Source organism: Triturus cristatus, chromosome 1_2 (assembly GCF_964204655.1).
Source record: "Triturus cristatus chromosome 1_2, aTriCri1.1, whole genome shotgun sequence".
In the NCBI taxonomy this organism is placed as follows: domain Eukaryota; kingdom Metazoa; phylum Chordata; class Amphibia; order Caudata; family Salamandridae; genus Triturus; species Triturus cristatus.
Window position 1 is genome coordinate 667,034,822 of NC_140580.1, and position 19,682 is coordinate 667,054,503.

The 19,682-nt window shown below is 44.1% G+C and overlaps 1 protein-coding gene across 2 annotated transcripts in view; it reads right to left on the reverse strand.

The window, feature by feature from the left end:
- CDHR1 (cadherin related family member 1) overlaps positions 1-19,682 on the reverse strand; it is a 428,602-nt gene that overhangs the window by 255,743 nt on the left and 153,177 nt on the right. For both annotated transcript variants that reach the window (XM_085608499.1, XM_085608507.1), the window contains exon 3: positions 14,632-14,777. In XM_085608499.1, the coding sequence (XP_085464625.1) occupies positions 14,632-14,777 (146 nt within the window). The remainder of the gene's footprint in view (positions 1-14,631; positions 14,778-19,682) is intronic.

A 19,682-nucleotide genomic window follows, 5' to 3' on the forward strand; every position in this document is an offset into this window, starting at 1 on the left:
TCTCCATTTTTATGTACTCCCACAAAGTCTAAATTCTTTAGGAAATGACAGGGTGTGCACCTAGTAGTCACCTAGCTGTTACTCCCTCCAACTCTCTATTCAACTCTAGGCTCTGCAGGAGAATGTATTGATTAGGACAGAGTGGCTGTCAACATGGCCTTCTCAAGGGTAATTGTCGGAATATTGAAATTTTTAACACGCTGACATGGAGAAAAAGTTTGCATAACTGACCCAATAACAAATGATAACACAGCCAAATCCACTATTACCCAAAAACAAAGCCCAATAACCACATATGCATGAATTGTATGGATGGCGGCCAGAAACTACAGCCTCCTGTGCAGCCTGTACAAATGGGATAACCTGCAGTAAGCAAATATCAAGTTGCATGTATCGGCACATAAAAGCACGAGGAGGCCATGGAAATTGCATCCAGTACTGTTTTAAAAAATGTGTCCATGTTAACTCATTGGAAGAAATGGAAATGCATAATGAGCGAAACAGGCGATGCTACCTTGCTCCTTAAAAATGTGTTCTAGAACCTTGCGGAGCATTAACATCATGAGCTTGATTCATGAAAATGTGCACCCATGGATTCATGTCTGCATGCAGGTGCATAATAACAATTTTTGGCATTCATCAATATTCCCAGTAGTATGCATGGAAAACTGCACCAGTTACATGTTTCCAGACATACTACTGGCAATGTCAGATGTTCTTCCCATGGGTGCAAATCATTTTGTGCTAAGTTCTCCAAAGCTGAAAAGTCTGCATTGGAGGCAAAGAAGTCTCTTGTAGATAAGCACATTATTTGTCCTCTTTGGGGAAAACATGTAGAGAAAGCCTTTGCCCTACACTCCAACAAATGTGGGGTGACCTATTCCCCTTCTCATCCTGGAAGTAATAATAAATCTCCAACCATATCCATGATGGGAAAGGTTTGGATTAGAGTTTGAAAATTCTCACAAACAAACATGTTTTCCTAAGTCTCGAAGACATGCATCGGAACGTCCATTTTCCACCTCTTGGGTAAGATTTACAACTGCAGATTTCTCTGCACTCGTGGTGGAAATCTGCCCTCTTAAAACCATTTCTGTCCACCAGAAAACCCTTTATAGATTTCTGACACATGTTGAAAAGATAAATTCATTCAGACACATACATTAAAGATCAAATTTAACTTTGTGAATAGGAGCCGCATGACCATTTTTAGAATTTGCATATAGATTTGTCTTTCCTGTCTTGCAGCAGAGACCGAATTGTAGTTAATGGGTGCTCTTATTTTCAAGAACCAACATATATTTATTATCTACTGGCGGTCGCCAGTAGATAGTTATAGTTAGGACCTATTTTCCATAGGAAATCCGCAACATTCTATTTGGAATAACATTGGCGCCGGTTGACGAATCCTCGCAAAACTTTCCAATCTTTTGGCCAGCTCCGCTCCTACCCTGAAAGTTTTGCGGTGATCCGTCAAGCGGGGGCTGAGAAAAAAGGGGGGTCCCAAAACGCGTTTTCCCCATGCAATTTCCCATAGGATCTGTTGTCGCAGCTACAGCCCGAACCGCTAAACGGAATGAAACCAAATTTGGCAAAGAGGTAGTCCTCAGTTCGGAATCGTGCCTTTTGCTTAAATGGTGTAGTTCCTGAGAAAATTAGAGTTAAAAGTTAGTGATATCTATGGCCGGGGAGGATCCGCGGATCCTCCCCGCACCCTCCCCGAACCCTCCCGAGCACGAGCTGAATGCTAATTGGCTGCCAACACTCTGAATCAGGAAGTGTTGGCAGCCATCTTGTGCCTCGGTAGAACTCGGTAGAATTATTTATTTATTTTTTTAAATCGCGCGATGCGCGTAGGGTCCGCGCATCCCGCTAATGAAAAAAAAAAACAAAGCGCGGGCTCCCTGGGGGATGGGGTCCCCAGGGCCAAAGAATAAGAAAAAGAAGGGGGGCTACACAGCCCCCTTCTTAAAAAGGAGAAGAAAAAAAACGGGATCGGGAGGAGGCCGCGCCCCCTCCTTTCATCACTCTGCAAACGCACCCCCTGGCGTGTTTGCAGAGGGGGAACGAAGTCCCCTTCAATACTGGGGGTCCCTGGGGGCCAACTAGCCCACCAGGAACCTCCATAATGCGCCAGGAGGCTGCATTGCAGAGAGGTGTAATGAGGCCACGCCCCTTTTTACACCTCTCTGCAACGCAGCTCCCTGGCGCTTACTGGAGGTATCTGGTGGGTTAGTTGGCCGCCAGGGGACCTCAGGATTCAAGGGGACTTAATCTCCCAACCTAAAAAGCACCACGGGGCGCGTTTGCACAGTGGTGAAGGTAGGGGGCGGGGCCTGAGCTGATACTGTGCAAAAACGCCCTCTGGCGCATTTTAAGTTGGGCAATTCATTCCTCTTCAATCCAGAGGTCCCCTAGGGGACAATTAGCCCATCAGGTACCTCTACTAAGCGCCACGGAGCTGCGTTGCAGAGTGTTGTAAAAAGGGGTGTGGCCTCTGAACACCTCTCTGCAACACAGCTCCCTGGCACATACTGGAGTACCTGGTGGGCTAGTTGGCCGCCAGGGGACCTCAGGATTCAAGGGGACTTAATCTCCCAACTTAAAACACCCCATGGGGCGCGTTTGCACAGTGGTGAAGGTAGGGGACTGGGCCTGAGGTGAGATCTGTGCAAACACGCACTGTGGCGCGTTTTAAGTTGGGGAATTAATTCCTCTTCAATCCTGAGGGTCCCTGGGGACCAACTAGCCCACCAGGTACCTCCAGTAAGCGCCATGGAGCTGTGTTGCAGAGTGTTGTAAAAAGGGGCGTGGCCTCTGAATACCTCTCTGCAATGCAGCTCCCTGGCGCATACTGGAGGAACCTGGTGGGCTAGTTGGCCCCCAGGGGACCACAGGATTGAAGAGGAATTAATTCCCCAACTTAAAACGCGCCACAGGGCGTGTTTGCACAGGTCACCTCAGGCCCCTCCCCCTTCCTTCACCATTGTACAAATATTCCTCTAAAATCAGCCAAACTACGAATTCCGATTTACTCACCTGTAATCAGGAGAGAACCCAGTGCTGCATCTTTTAGCCCAGCACTGACCTTGAAAAGTAATTCTAAGCGTACTTACCAGTAACTTGTATTTCCTTCCATAGGAATCCATTGTGTGGTTTTCACCAGAAAATTTTCGAAGTGTCCATTTTTGAAACGTACAAATATTCCTCTAAAATCAGCCGAACTACGAATTCCGATTTACTCACCTGTTATTAGGAGAGAACCCAGGGCTGCATCTTTTAGCCCAGCACTGACCCTGAAAAGTAATTCTAAGCATACTTACCAGTAACTTGTATTTTTCCATAGGAATCCATTGTGTGGTTTTCACCAGAAAATTTCCAGTGTCCATTTATGAAACGTACAAATATTCATCTAAAATCAGCTGAACTACGAATTCCGATTTACTCACCTGTTATCAGGAGAGAACCCAGGGCTGCATCTTTTAGCCCAGCACTGACCCTGAAAAGTAATTCTAAGCGTACTTACCAGTAACTTGTATTTCCTTCCATAGGAATCCATTGTGTGGTTTTCACCAGAAAGGTTTCTAAGTGTCTATTTTCACAAACTAAAAATATTCCTAAAAAATCGTCTGTATGACTTAAACACATTCTTTCAACTGTTTACAGGAGGTTGGCCAGTGCTGGATCCAGGATCCACCATTGAGTAAGAAAAAGTAACGATAACACTACTTACCTGCTAAGTGAATTTTCTGCCATAGGATAACATTGGTGATTCTATGGGAAAAAGTTTCTAAGTGTCAACTTTTAAAATACAATAATATTCCTTAAAAATTACTACTGTAACCTAAGCGCTTTTACTTAACTGTTTACAGGAGATGTCCAAGGACTGAATCTAGGGTCCAGTCCTGTGGTTAGAAAAGTAATCCATAAAGTAACTAATTGCATTTAAGTAGAAATTCACATTGAGCTTAATGTTGCTTTGTGTTTGAAATTGTGTTGCCCATTGCAACAACTGTAACTACTGTACTTAAAAGTCTGTTGCCTATTTGCCAAGTATTTAAACTAAAGTAATTCATTCTGAGAAAGTATATTTTGTATTGTAATGTATAATGTAATTATAATGTAATTAAAAAAAATATATCTAAAAATAAATAGTTTAAAAAATGTAGTAAATCAGCATCAAAAAAATCAGTATAACAATGAATACATTCAAAATTGTCATTTACAAAACCTTTGAAATTCACTGAAAAAACCATAGTTTTCAGGGGCGTTATAGTTAGGAATTGGCATTTAAAAAACCTTTGAAATTCACTAAAAAAAACCATAGGTTTCAGGGGCGTTATAGTTAGCTGGACATTTCCCTCATACAAAACCCTTGAAATTCCCCCGTTATAGTTAGTTCAGCTAACTATAACTCGCTCCCCCACAATGCACTGCTGATGACGTCACATATTACATTACTCATGACATGGTCAGTGACATCACTGATGACATCACTGATGACATCTGACATGAGTTATACTAGTGTATGATGAGGTGTATCAGATTATCAAGTGGATGATGTCATCAGTGATGTCATTTGAGATGTCATCAGTGATGTCATCAGTGATGTCACTGACCATGTCATGAATGATGCAATATGCGACATCATCAGCAGTGCATTGCGGGCGTGTGAGTTATAGTTAGCAGAACTAACTATAACGGAGGAATTTCTATGGTTTTGTATGAGTGAAAAGCTAACTATAACACCCCTGAAACCTATGTTCTTTTCTGTGAATTTCAAAGGTTTTTTAAATGCTAACTTTTAAGTGTGATAGTAGTTATATCTATTTTTTTGTACTGATTTTCTACAGTTTTTTAACTGTTTATTTATAAATATTTTATTCATTAAATAACATTATATATTTTTCTGAAAATTGCAACAAAAAATGTTTTTTTATTAAAACTGAAATATTGATTAATTTTCTTGTTTTCAATTTTTATTTTAATATATTTATATTATTTTCTTTAAAAAAAAATTCCAATTTTTTTCGGAGTCGCGCACTCAAAGTGTACACATCACGGTGGGTGCGCACATTCTAGCTGCCATTTTAGAAAGTCATGAAGGATCCGCGTATGGTGTGCGACGGCTGCGTGTTTTTCAGTTACATCATATACATTTAATATCACGTGATATGCACGATTGGTATGCGACCAGTCTGCGACTCCTGCTCCCACGCATTTGCGACACATGCGCATTACAGTACGAGATGTTTGCGCAGTTGCCAGTCCCGCGTGACCTCATATACGTGCTGGGGCGCGCTGGGTGCGCGACTCCGGCAAAAAAAAATTATGTTCCAAAATGATATGTATGTGTCTTTAATATACATATTAAGGCAAGAGATTATGTAAGATATTCATCAAAATAATATATTTGTACTTATAATAAACTTCTATTATTGTTAAATATATTTTCGCGAAGTCGGGTGCGTGCATCGTGAGTGCAGAAAACCAGGTCAGCAGAGCTGCTGTAGAGCCAGAGAACCAGGTCAGCAGAGCTGCCCTAGAGCCTAAGAACTAGGTCAGCAGAGTTGCTCTAGAGCCAGAGAACCAGGTCAGCAGAGCTGCTGTAGAGCCAGAGAAACCAGGTCAGCAGAGCTGCTTTAGAGGGAGAGAACCAGGTCAGCAGAGCTGCTTTAGAGCCAGAGAACCAGGCCAGCAGAGCTGCTTTAGAGCCAGAGAACCAGGCTAGCAGTGCTACTTTTGAGCCAGAGAACCAGGTCAGCAGAACTACTCTAGAGCCAGAGAACCAAATCAGCAGAGCTGCTTTAGAGCCAGAGAACCAGGTCAGCAGAGCTGCTCTAGCTGACACTGACTGACTGACACTGACTGATTGACACTGACTGACACAGATTGACTGACACTGACTGACAATGATTGACTGACACTGACTGACTGACACTGACTGACTGACTGACACTGACTGACACTGATTGACACTGACTGACACTGATTGAATGACACTGACTGACACTGATTAACTGACACTGACTGACTGACTGACACTGACTGACACTGACTGACACTAACTGACTACTCTCTACTACTCTACTACTGACTCTCTACTACTTTCTACTACTCTCTCTCTACTACTCAACTACTGACTCTCTACTACTCTCTACAACTCTCTACAACTCTCTTCTACAACTCACTCTTTACTACTCTCTACTACTCACTCTCTACTACTCTACTACTCTCTATTACTCACTCTCTACTACTCACTCTCAACTACTCACTCTCTACTACTCTACCACTCTCTCGCTACTACTCTCTACTACTCACTCTCTACTACTCACTCTCTACTACTCACGCTCTACTACTCTCTACTACTCACTGTCTACTACTACTCTCTCTACTACTCACTCTCTACTACTCTCTACTATTCACTCTCTACTACTCACTCTCTACTACTCACTCTACTACTTTCTACTACTCTCTACCACTCACTCTCTACTACTCTACTACTCACTCTCTACTACTCTACTACTCACTCGCTACTACTCTCTACTACTCACTCTCTACTACACTCTCTACTACTCTCTCTCTCTACTACTCTCTACTACTACTCTCTACTATTCACTCTCTACTACTCACTCTCTACTACTCTCTACTACTCACTCTATTACTCTCTGCTGCTCTCTACCACTCACTCTGTACTACTCTACTATTCTCTCTCTACTACTCACTCTCTACTACTCTCTCTCTACTGCTCTCTACTACTCACTCTCTACTACTCACTCTACTACTCTCTACTACTCACTCTCTACTACTCACTCTCTACTACTCACTCTCTACTATTCACTCTCCACTACTCACTCTCCACTACTCGCTCTCTACTATTCGCTCTCTACTATTCTCTACTACTCACTCTCTACTACTCTCTACTACTCTCTCTGCTACTCACTCTCTACTACTCACTCTCTACTACTCTACTACTCTCCACTACTCGCTCTACTACTCACTCTCTTCTATTCTCTACTACTCACTCTACTACTCTCTCCTACTCTCTACCACTCATTCTCTGCTACTCTATTACACTCTCTACTACTCTCTCTCTACTACTCACTCTACTACTCTCTACTACTCACTCTCTACTGCTCTCTACTACTCACTCTGTACTACTCTCTCCCTTCTACTCACTCTCTACTACTCTCAACTGATCACTCTCCACTACTCATTCTCTACTACTCGCTCTCAACTACTCTCTACTACTCACTCTACTACTCACTCTCTACTACTCTACTACTCTCTCTACTTCTCACTCTCTACTACTACTCTCTCTACTACTCACTCTCTACTACTCTCTACTACTCACTCTCTACTACACACTCTCTACTACTTGCTCTCTGCTACTCGCTCTCTACTACTCTCTAGTACTCACGCTACTACTCACTCTCTACTACTCTCTACTACTCACTCTCTACTACTCCACTACTCTCTACTACTCACTCTCTACTACTCACTCTCTACTACTTTACTACTCTCTATTACTCGCTCTCTACTACTCACTCTCTACTACTCTATCTCTACTACTCACTCTACTACTCTCTACTACTCACTCTCTACTACTCTCTACTACTCACTCTGTACTACTCTCTCCCTTCTACTCACTCTCTACTACTCTCTACTGATCACTCTCCACTACTCATTCTCTACTACTCGCTCTCAACTACTCTCTACTACTCACTCTACTACTCACTCTCTACTACTCTACTACTCTCTCTACTTCTCACTCTCTACTACTCTCTCTCTACTACTCACTCTCTACTACTCTCTACTACTCACTCTCTACTACACACTCTCTACTACTTGCTCTCTGCTACTCGCTCTCTACTACTCTCTAGTACTCACTCTACTACTCACTCTCTACTACTCTCTACTACTCACTCTCTACTACTCCACTACTCTCTACTACTCACTCTCTACTACTCACTCTCTACTACTCTACTACTCTCTACTACTCTCTCTCGACTACTCACTCTCTACTACTCACTCTCTACTACTCTCTACTACTCTCTACTACTCACTCTCTACTACTCTCTCTCTACTACTCTCTACTACTCACTCTCTACTACTCTCTACTACTCACTCTCTACTACTCTCTCTCTACTACTCTCTACTACTCACTCTGCTACTCCCTCTCTACTACTCTCTAATACTCTCTCTCTGCTACTCACTCTCTACTACTCTCTACTACTGACTCTCTACTGCTCTCTACTACTCTCTACCACTCACTCTACTACTCACTCTCTACTACTCTCTACTACTCACTCTCTAATACTCACTCTCTATTACTCACTCTCTACTCTCTACCTCTCTACCTCTCTCTCCCTCTCTCTCTACTACTCTCTACCTCTCTACCTCTACCTATATGCATTTATATATATGTATGTGTGTGTATATATATATATATACATATATAAACATATAAATATAATCTGCATATCTATATAAATATAAATGCATGCAGGGGGCAAGATGGCGGATGCGTGCGCATCCGAGTGAGCAGCAGAGACGAGCTCGCTGCTAGTCGTTCTCACCTGTAGCTATCCTGGGCGCTCGCTCTCCCTTTTTTCATCTGGACGGAGTTGCGGGGAAGATTCCATGTGGATTCCTGATTAATGGTGTGACTTACGAGTATGCGGCAGGCTTCCCTATTCAAATATCGCCGGTTTCTCCAAGCTGCTTAGCGTGTGGCGACCGTTACTACTGGGCAGCTATTGAGGCGGAATCATCTGGCTGCTGAACCACGACTGTGCTGGATTCGGGGCTCCTCGTTAAAATTAGCTGCCACAGGTGGACGGATCAAAAGCCAAGAAGCACTGGGGCAGCGAGTACGGAGAAGGGGACCAGCGATGGGACCCAAACCAACTACTCGGGCAGTGGCGGCGGCTGCCGCAACAGTTATTGGTAAGCCGGGCAATTATGGAACTGCTTTGAATTCACAAAAAAACGTCGCTGAATCTATACAGAAGGATAGCAGTTTGAGTGATACTCCGGCTGATTCTGGCAATCCCACTCCACATAAGCTACACGCTTGTTGGTTTGTAACTTAAATAAAAGGACTCTGTTACAAATGACGGGATCCTGCCTTGTGTCATTGAGTGCGTCCCAAAGCATGGGGCAACCCTTTGAGTGATGTCTAAAACGGCCAGCCCAGGTCGTGGAGCCCGCACCGCCATGGAAAATATATGGTCTGCTGTGAGATACTGGAATCTGCACAAATAGCGGAATGACGAGGTCTAGAAGCATTTGGAACCGGATTCCTTTTTGACACAATTGCGCACTATTTTACTGGGGACGGCAGAGCCCAACGTAGGTTGCAGGAGCATGGCGAACACTACAAGTCCCAGGATGCCTGGCCATGATGCACCAGAGCCAGCCCATCAGGGGGCGGGTATTTGGGGTTTAAATATGGTGACTTGCAAATGCCTTGCATAAACTGCCAAAACCGGAGGTGTCAGCCCGTGAACAAGGAGCAAGCAGCTCCGAAACGCGTAGGGCTTCAAGTTTCGAAAATGAATGCTGGTTTGTAACTTAAATAAAAGGACTCTGTTACAAATGACGGGATCCCGCCTTGTGTCATTGAGTGCGTCCCAAAGCATGGGGCAACCCTTTGAGTGATGTCTAAAACGGCCAGCCCAGGTCGTGGAGCCCGCACCGGCATGGAAAATATATGGTCTGCTGTGAGATACTGGAATCTGCACAAATAGCGGAATGACGAGGTCTAGAAGCATTTGGAACCGGATTCCTTTTTGACACAATTGCGCACTATTTTACTGGGGATGGCAGAGCCCAACGTAGGTTGCAGGAGCATGGCGAACACTACAAGTCCCAGGATGCCTGGCCATGATGCACCAGAGCCAGCCCATCAGGGGGCGGGTATTTGGGGTTTAAATATGGTGACTTGCAAATGCCTTGCATAAACTGCCAAAACCGGAGGTGTCAGCCCGTGAACAAGGAGCAAGCAGCTCCGAAACGCGTAGGGCTTCAAGTTTCGAAAATGAATTCTGGTTTGTAACTTAAATAAAAGGACTCTGTTACAAATGACGGCATCCTGCCTTGTGTCATTGAGTGCGTCCCAAAGCATGGGGCAACCCTTTGAGTGATGTCTAAAACGGCCAGCCCAGGTCGTGGAGCCCGCACCGCCATGGAAAATATATGGTCTGCTGTGAGATACTGGAATCTGCACAAATAGCGGAATGACGAGGTCTAGAAGCATTTGGAACCGGATTCCTTTTTGACACAATTGCGCACTATTTTACTGGGGACGGCAGAGCCCAACGTAGGTTGCAGGAGCATGGCGAACACTACAAGTCCCAGGATGCCTGGCCATGATGCACCAGAGCCAGCCCATCAGGGGGCGGGTATTTGGGGTTTAAATATGGTGACTTGCAAATGCCTTGCATAAACTGCCAAAACCGGAGGTGTCAGCCCGTGAACAAGGAGCAAGCAGCTCCGAAACGCGTAGGGCTTCAAGTTTCGAAAATGAATGCTGGTTTGTAACTTAAATAAAAGGACTCTGTTACAAATGACGGGATCCTGCCTTGTGTCATTGAGTGCGTCCCAAAGCATGGGGCAACCCTTTGAGTGATGTCTAAAACGGCCAGCCCAGGTCGTGGAGCCCGCACCGCCATGGAAAATATATGGTCTGCTGTGAGATACTGGAATCTGCACAAATAGCGGAATGACGAGGTCTAGAAGCATTTGGAACCGGATTCCTTTTTGACACAATTGCGCACTATTTTACCGGGGACGGCAGAGCCCAACGTAGGTTGCAGGAGCATGGCGAACACTATAAGTCCCAGGATGCCTGGCCATGATGCACCAGAGCCAGCCCATCAGGGGGCGGGTATTTGGGGTTTAAATATGGTGACTTGCAAATGCCTTGCATAAACTGCCAAAACCGGAGGTGTCAGCCCGTGAACAAGGAGAAAGCAGCTCCGAAACGCGTAGGGCTTCAAGTTTCGAAAATGAATGCTGGTTTGTAACTTAAATAAAAGGACTCTGTTACAAATGACGGGATCCTGCCTTGTGTCATTGAGTGCGTCCCAAAGCATGGGGCAACCCTTTGAGTGATGTCTAAAACGGCCAGTCCAGGTCCTGGAGCCCGCACCGCCATGGAAAATATATGGTCTGCTGTGAGATACTGGAATCTGCACAAATAGCGGAATGACGAGGTCTAGAAGCATTTGGAACCGGATTCCTTTTTGACACAATTGCGCACTATTTTACTGGGGATGGCAGAGCCCAACATAGGTTGCAGGAGCATGGCGAACACTACAAGTCCCAGGATGCCTGGCCATGATGCACCAGAGCCAGCCCATCAGGGGGCGGGTATTTGGGGTTTAAATATGGTGACTTGCAAATGCCTTGCATAAACTGCCAAAACCGGAGGTGTCAGCCCGTGAACAAGGAGCAAGCAGCTCCGAAACGCGTAGGGATTCAAGTTTCGAAAATGAATGCTGGTTTGTAACTTAAATAAAAGGACTCTGTTACAAATGACGGGATCCTGCCTTGTGTCATTGAGTGCGCCCCAAAGCATGGGACAACCCTTTGAGTGATGTCTAAAACGGCCAGCCCAGGTCGTGGAGCCCGCACCGCCATGGAAAATATATGGTCTGCTGTGAGATACTGGAATCTGCACAAATAGCGGAATGACGAGGTCTAGAAGCATTTGGAACCGGATTCCTTTTTGACACAATTGCGCACTATTTTACTGGGGACGGCAGAGCCCAACGTAGGTTGCAGGAGCATGGCGAACACTACAAGTCCCAGGATGCCTGGCCATGATGCACCAGAGTCAGCCCATCAGGGGGCGGGTATTTGGGGTTTAAATATGGTGACTTGCAAATGCCTTGCATAAACTGCCAAAACCGGAGGTGTCAGCCCGTGAACAAGGAGCAAGCAGCTCCGAAACGCGTAGGGCTTCAAGTTTCGAAAATGAATGCTGGTTTGTAACTTAAATAAATGGACTCTGTTACAAATGACGGGATCCTGCCTTGTGTCATTGAGTGCGTCCCAAAGCATGGGGCAACCCTTTGAGTGATGTCTAAAACGGCCAGCCCAGGTCGTGGAGCCCGCACCGCCATGGAAAATATATGGTCTGCTGTGAGATACTGGAATCTGCACAAATAGCGGAATGACGAGGTCTAGAAGCATTTGGAACCGGATTCCTTTTTGACACAATTGCGCACTATTTTACTGGGGACGGCAGAGCCCAACGTAGGTTGCAGGAGCATGGCGAACACTACAAGTCCCAGGATGCCTGGCCATGATGCACCAGAGCCAGCCCATCAGGGGGCGGGTATTTGGGGTTTAAATATGGTGACTTGCAAATGCCTTGCATAAACTGCCAAAACCGGAGGTGTCAGCCCGTGAACAAGGAGCAAGCAGCTCCGAAACCCGTAGGGCTTCAAGTTTCGAAAATGAATGCTGGTTTGTAACTTAAATAAAAGGACTCTGTTACAAATGACGGGATTCTGCCTTGTGTCATTGAGTGCGTCCCAAAGTATGGGGCAACCCTTTGAGTGATGTCTAAAACGGCCAGCCCAGGTCGTGGAGCCCGCACCGCCATGGAAAATATATGGTCTGCTGTGAGATACTGGAATCTGCACAAATAGCGGAATGACGAGGTCTAGAAGCATTTGGAACCGGATTCCTTTTTGACACAATTGCGCACTATTTTACTGGGGACGGCAGAGCCCAACGTAGGTTGCAGGAGCATGGCGAACACTACAAGTCCCAGGATGCCTGGCCATGATGCACCAGAGCCAGCCCATCAGGGGGCGGGTATTTGGGGTTTAAATATGGTGACTTGCAAATGCCTTGCATAAACTGCCAAAACCGGAGGTGTCAGCCCGTGAACAAGGAGCAAGCAGCTCCGAAACGCGTAGGGCTTCAAGTTTCGAAAATGAATGCTGGTTTGTAACTTAAATAAAAGGACTCTGTTACAAATGACGGGATTCTGCCTTGTGTCATTGAGTGCGTCCCAAAGCATGGGGCAACCCTTTGAGTGATGTCTAAAACGGCCAGCCCAGGTCGTGGAGCCCGCACCGCCATGGAAAATATATGGTCTGCTGTGAGATACTGGAATCTGCACAAATAGCGGAATGACGAGGTCTAGAAGCATTTGGAACCGGATTCCTTTTTGACACAATTGCGCACTATTTTACTGGGGACGGCAGAGCCCAACGTAGGTTGCAGGAGCATGGCGAACACTACAAGTCCCAGGATGCCTGGCCATGATGCACCAGAGCCAGCCCATCAGGGGGCGGGTATTTGGGATTTAAATATGGTGACTTGCAAATGCCTTGCATAAACTGCCAAAACCGGAGGTGTCAGCCCGTGAACAAGGAGCAAGCAGCTCCGAAACGCGTAGGGCTTCAAGTTTCGAAAATGAATGCTGGTTTGTAACTTAAATAAAAGGACTCTGTTACAAATGACGGGATCCTGCCTTGTGTCATTGAGTGCGTCCCAAAGCATGGGGCAACCCTTTGACTGATAGATATATATATATATATATATATTATCTACTGGCAGTCGCCAGTAGATAGTTATAGTTAGGACCGTGTTTCCATAGGAAATCTGAAAATTCTATTTTGAATAACTTTGGCGCCGGTCTGTTCAGTATTTCCTGAGAAAATTGCATTTAAAAGCATATACATATCTATATGCGCGCACCGTGCGCGCACCGTGCGCGCACCCTAACGTGCGCGAGCGTAATTCTGATTGGTTGTTTGATGTCAGTCAACATTCTAATCGGTCGAAATCAGGAAGTGTCGGCCGTCATTTTCTCTGTCGCAGTGATAAGGAAAGGTGGAAAAAATGTGGAAAACGTGAAAAGGGGGCAGGGAAGAGAGTTTCTGACCCCCTAGACTTAGTCAGGGGGTCAGAGAAGGACCCCCAAGGGTGAAAAAAACATATATATATATTTTTTTTTAAATCGCGGGGTGCGCGCACGGGGCGCCCAACGCGCGTTCACGGTGAATAACCTTAAAAAAATATATATATTAATAAATACATAACTTAGCATTTAATAAACCTTGCAAATTCACTTAAACCATAGGTTTCACACATGTTATAGTTAGGTGGATATTTCACTCGTAAAAAACCAATGAAATTCCCCAGTTATAGTTAGTTGAGATAACTAGAACTTGCGCGCCCGCAATCCTCTGCTCATGACGTCACATATTACATCATTCATGACATGGTCAGTGGCATCACTCATGACATCACTGATGACATCATCCTCGTGATAGAGTGGTGGTCGCGCGAGTTATAGTTATCTCAACTAACTATAACGGGGGAATTTCATTGTTTTTTTACGAGTGAAATATCCACCGAACTATAACATGTGTTATATATATATATATATACAGTTACCGCTAGGTACAAGGAAGACGACGATGAACGTCACAGCTCCAAATAACAGGCGGACACGGACCTTCAATTGAGTGCTTAATTTATTTAGTTAGTGATGTCGTGTTGACGTTTCGGCTCAGCAGAGTGAGCCTTGTTCACATGACATTTATAGATATATAAAATTACATACTGAATCCTAGACAATTTATGACAGTAATCATGCTTTACCTCTCTGTCCAGTTCTGCAACCAGTGTAATATTTCCAAGGATGGGGTGAACTGCAAAGTATTTCTTGGAGCCTGGTTTAAACGTCATGCCATACGTCACTGGATTTCTTTCCGGGTCAGTTCCATTTAGGGTGTATACATGCGTTCCTATGAGAAAACAGATGAGAGAATGGAAGAGGCTGCAGTGACAAATTGTCAAGTTTATCAAAGAATTCTGTTAGATCGGTAGTGCAAAACTGCATAATCCGTAAATGGTTTATGAGCATCACAGCGACGTAGGGTTCAGACTAACCTTCCGCCTCGTAGTGTCGAGAAACGCATGGCACAAATATTGATATTTCTCTCTTATATTTCACTGGGTAATTAACAAGTCAATGTCACGTGGATTTCTGCCTGGAGGTAGTGGTATTGAGCTAATAGAATCCCCAAAAAGTATTTGCCCATCGTTTACCTGTCCTAGCAAGGTTTTATCAGTGTTTAAGCAGCTGCTCTTTACCACCTGTGGTTAAAGCCTACAAAGTAAACATAGTTCCTAAATACATTTTTGGTAGTCCTAGCTGGCCATCAGCAATCAGTGTTCCCATTGACCATATGGAAGAGCCTATTTGGTGCAAAAATTGTATGTCTTAATAATTCAACATCTCTGAAAGTCATAGGACCTGAGACTCCTTGACCTTTACCCCTGAAGTGACTTTACATTGGAATTTTTCTCAGTTGTTTGCTTCTAGTTCCACTTTTGCCTTATACATGGTCACTGGCCAAAAAAAACAATAAAGAGAAATACTATAGTCCCAAATCACAAAGATCATTTTCAGGCATTTACAATTATGTCTTAAAATGCCTCCATGTAATCCTGACAGGTATGTACAAAAAGGATGCCTCGCAGATGTAAATGCATTACTAGCGTGTAACTTTATGCCACAACTGTGAACAATTATACAATGGTAAACACCATGCAAAGGGTGAGCAGTGGCTGGAATTACGCATGGCTTGCTTTGAGGGATCTTGAACGCCCACACGTTTGTGAGCTTGTGGACATTTGCTAAATCCACTCTCGCCATTTCCTTCCTTGGAAATGGTAAGAAATTTGCTCCAGCAAAGGACTGGAGTGAATCCCCTTCCACGATAGATAGTGAATGCAACACCCCCAAACTTCAACAGGGTCTAGGAAAACTTTCCCAATGTAAAAAAATAACAATAGGAAGTAAAGCATGCAATTACAAGGCTGTTTTATGATTCCATAAAGTGCAATGCATACAATTTCACATTTGAAAAAGAGTGGTTCGTTAAAACGTCACATGGCATTTATAGTAGTGTTTACTGATACAATGCTGCTCCCGAAAATTTTGTCAATCTACACCCAGTCTCAGTAGCTGTTGCATAGCAAAAGCACCACGTGCTATTCTAATGCAAGCAAAGAAATTGCCCCTTCTAGTAATTTGGTTTTATATTAAAAAGGTGCATTAATTGAGGCAAAATGAGCCCCTCCATCACTTGGATTCGGTGCCACTGTACGTGCTGCCCTACTGACAGCTGCCCCTCTGCTTTGGTGTACTCTCATAGGTGTTGATATAAAACTTTGTGTGTGATTGGGCCTTCAGAATCTAAGCAATTTTGCAATATCTGGCATGACGTTTCTGGGCCTCTCTGAGGCCACCACCGACCATAAATCACTACAATTTGTTGAAAGTTGGACATTTCTCTGTCAACCAACACTATTTCAACCTCAGCCGACTTGATCAGTTTTCAAAAAATGCCATCTCACTTATTGCAGTGTACAGTGTAAAGTCCACCTTCGGCATTTGCTTATAGGAAATGTACTAGATCGGAACAAAACAATTACACTGATTCGCATTCTAAGTGGGCACATACTTTAAGCCTGCTTTGAAATGGAGGTCCTTGCCTCACACAGACTTATGCAGAGTTTGCAGTTTGGGCAGTGAACCATTAACACTTTTTTCTACGCTGCAGCTCACCTACTATATACATATATATTTTAAAGACTTGACTAATTTCTTGTCTACTTCAAATTATACTGCTTTCATTGAATTAAGAGAATAATTTTCTCATCTAGCCAGGGGCAACTTTTTTTATTGAAAATTTGACAGTATGAGTTGTAATTGTAATTGTAATTGTAATCAGTTTTCTATAGCGCGTAGTTACCCTCGGGCATCCCAGCGCTTATTCAGACACACCTTGGCCAAAACCGAATCAGACACATCACAGAGGAAATAAGTAAGATTTCAGCACCTTCTGGAAGCGAAGAGTATCAATTTCTGACCGCAGCTCCAACAGGAGCGCGTTCCAGAGGGTGGCTGTATGATAATTTATTTTGCCAGTTATGTGCGGTTATATTCAACTGCATCACTTTTATTATGTGACCTACATTCCTGTTGATTTTTGTTTGTTTTTGGCTACGTGTTTTGCTTTCTCCTTGTTTCTCAAGGTTTTGTTTATAAACCAACACAACAATTTACTTAAAATTTATCAAAATGGGTATACATTTTTTTAACTTGTTCACAGAGTGAATGATTGCCCAGTAACTCTAACACATGGCCAGAGTTCATGGAACAATGTTAGAAACCCCCTCTCTAGCATTTTAGAAACAGTACTGAAAAAGTGAGAATTGTGACTGGTCAAAAAATGTCCTGACCGCAATGGAATTTCGCTGGTCTTTAATTAAACAGCTGCAGCGTGTGTGTGTGTGTGTGTGACTGTCTGTCTGTCAGTCCGTCTGTGTGCCTGGCCTGTGTGTGTGACCATTAGGATGGGACCTATATATGCGTATCATAATTATGAAATTTTTTCGAGGGAAAGCATGAACGCCTTTTGCAATTAGTCAGCATTTCAGCACCATGGAGAGAGCCAACAGACCCTTTTAAAAACAAATACTTTGTAATATTCAGTCTGAGTATTCGCCTGTCTTTTGGTCTCTCTAGGTGGCAGTGTCCCCACCTAAATCAACAAGGGAAACGTCAAAATAATAGATGGACAAATAGACAGCTCAGTAGACATTTTTTGTCTTTTTAGCTCTCTTTGATCGTATGGTTGATATGCTTTCTGTTTGCTTGCATTTGTTTCGCTGGTTTTCTCTATCAGTCTGTTTCTTTGTGCCTTTCTCAGTCTGTCTCTCTAGCTGTCACTAATGAAACCCAGCTACTAGGCTCAAACCGGCCTGGATTGCTTGTCCCAGGTCAGGTTGGATCATGCAAGCTTGAGGACAGCCTAAGGCAAAGATAACAGGACTGGACCCATTAACCCAGGTGAGATCAGGTAATTAGTGTAGTATTGCAACAATGTCTCAACTGGGAATCATTTAACATGGGCAGTTATAAAAAAAAAAAGCATACATCATAAGAACCAGGGGAAAGGGTAAAAAGGGAGACCACAACGGAAGGAGTAGAGTAAAGTTGTTGTAATTGCAGGTAGTTATAACAGCACTACTGTACAATTAAAGTGTATGGTGACCATAACACCCAAGTGGGCCCTGGGCATGCTAGTGACAAGTGACGGCGCAGTGACACAAAGTGGAGAAACAGCATGTACGGGGAAAAAGTAAAACAAATAGTGGTCAATAAAGAAACAAATATATACAAGAAATGGTTGTAAATTGGATAAAGTAAATTGACCACTACAGCTCCAAAGTTCTGTCCTGGGTAGTCGACGGTGTTTCAACCTGATTTATTTCAGGTCATCATCAGGACATATGGTCACTTATTTACAATGATAGTGCTGTATAGGGAGAGAGGAAAGGGAAAAGGGTAAGCAGATGAGTAGCCCGTAAGAGGAAAAACTTGTAAGCCCAGGGTTTGTATAATTACCTGGGGACCGCAAGAAAACAATTTGAAAACAATTGGGGCGGCCAGTGTCCATTTATCGAAAAGAAGAAGTCTCCAGAAAGGAAGTACCAGTGCAGAAATCAATCGCTGGGCCACTGTGAGGGGGGGGGGAAGAAAAATAATATGAGGGGTGGGAATTCCGGGCAAAAGCGACTGTAGCGGTAGGGAGGGGAGAGGATTACCTGAGAGTTCAAAGGTGGGTGGGTGAGTGCGGGAACGAATTCAGGCATGGCAATCTGTGGGGAGGAAAGTGAAAAGGGCATGAGGTACGGTCAAAAGTCGGTACTGAATGGTAAAGCAGTATCGAGTTAAGGGATGCTCAGAATGGCACTAATTCCTACCTGTTTGAAGCAAAGGGGAAACCGAAATGGAGCCGGGGAGCAGAAGCGCGAGCAGCTTCTGGGTTAAGTCACGAGTCGGCCAATAAATCGGACGCGTTGCAAGGGAATCCTGTCAATTGGTGTCAGTGGATGAATGAAATGTCCGGAGCCTCTGCAAAGAGGCGAGGAAACAATAAATGGCCAGGGGGCGTGAGCGCCAGATGGTGTGAGGGGAAAGGGACTAGAGCAGGTACGAGGAGAAATCCTCAGTGACCCTGGGGGACTGAGTGGGTTAAAAGTAAGGCGCCACCGAAAGTAGGGTGTCCAGGGCTGCAGTGCAGCAGGAAAGAGATGCAAATAACTCATCAAATTATTTACAATATGTAAAGAGTTGAGCTAATTATTGAACCTGGATGTTGTTCTCGTTCAGTTGCCTTATTCGCTTGATGCATTTTAACACAGATGCATAAAGATCCTTCATTTTCCTTTTTTCGAACTACCACTATGGGAGAAACCCAGGACGTTGGGCCAGTGGAACGTTTAGTGATATGTTTGAGCATTGATTCAAGATCTTTTTCAACAGCTTGCTGTAAATTAAAGGCAGTTTACCTGTGTCTTTGAGCAATAGGATGGACATCCTCATTAATGTGTAATTATATTTTCATAGTCATTTCCTAACCCATTAAACAACAAAGGGCACTGACTTACTATTTCGTGATGAGAATTTATATTAAAGTTCATTGATATCAGTCCCATATCAGCAGCTACGCTGAAGCTGAGCAAACAGGCATGTGACATCGTAAGTTGAAGTACATGAATGGATGCTTGTTCTTTTGTTTTGTTGTGTTTCATTATTGCTTCAAATGAACCTTGACTCTTTAATGGTGTTGATG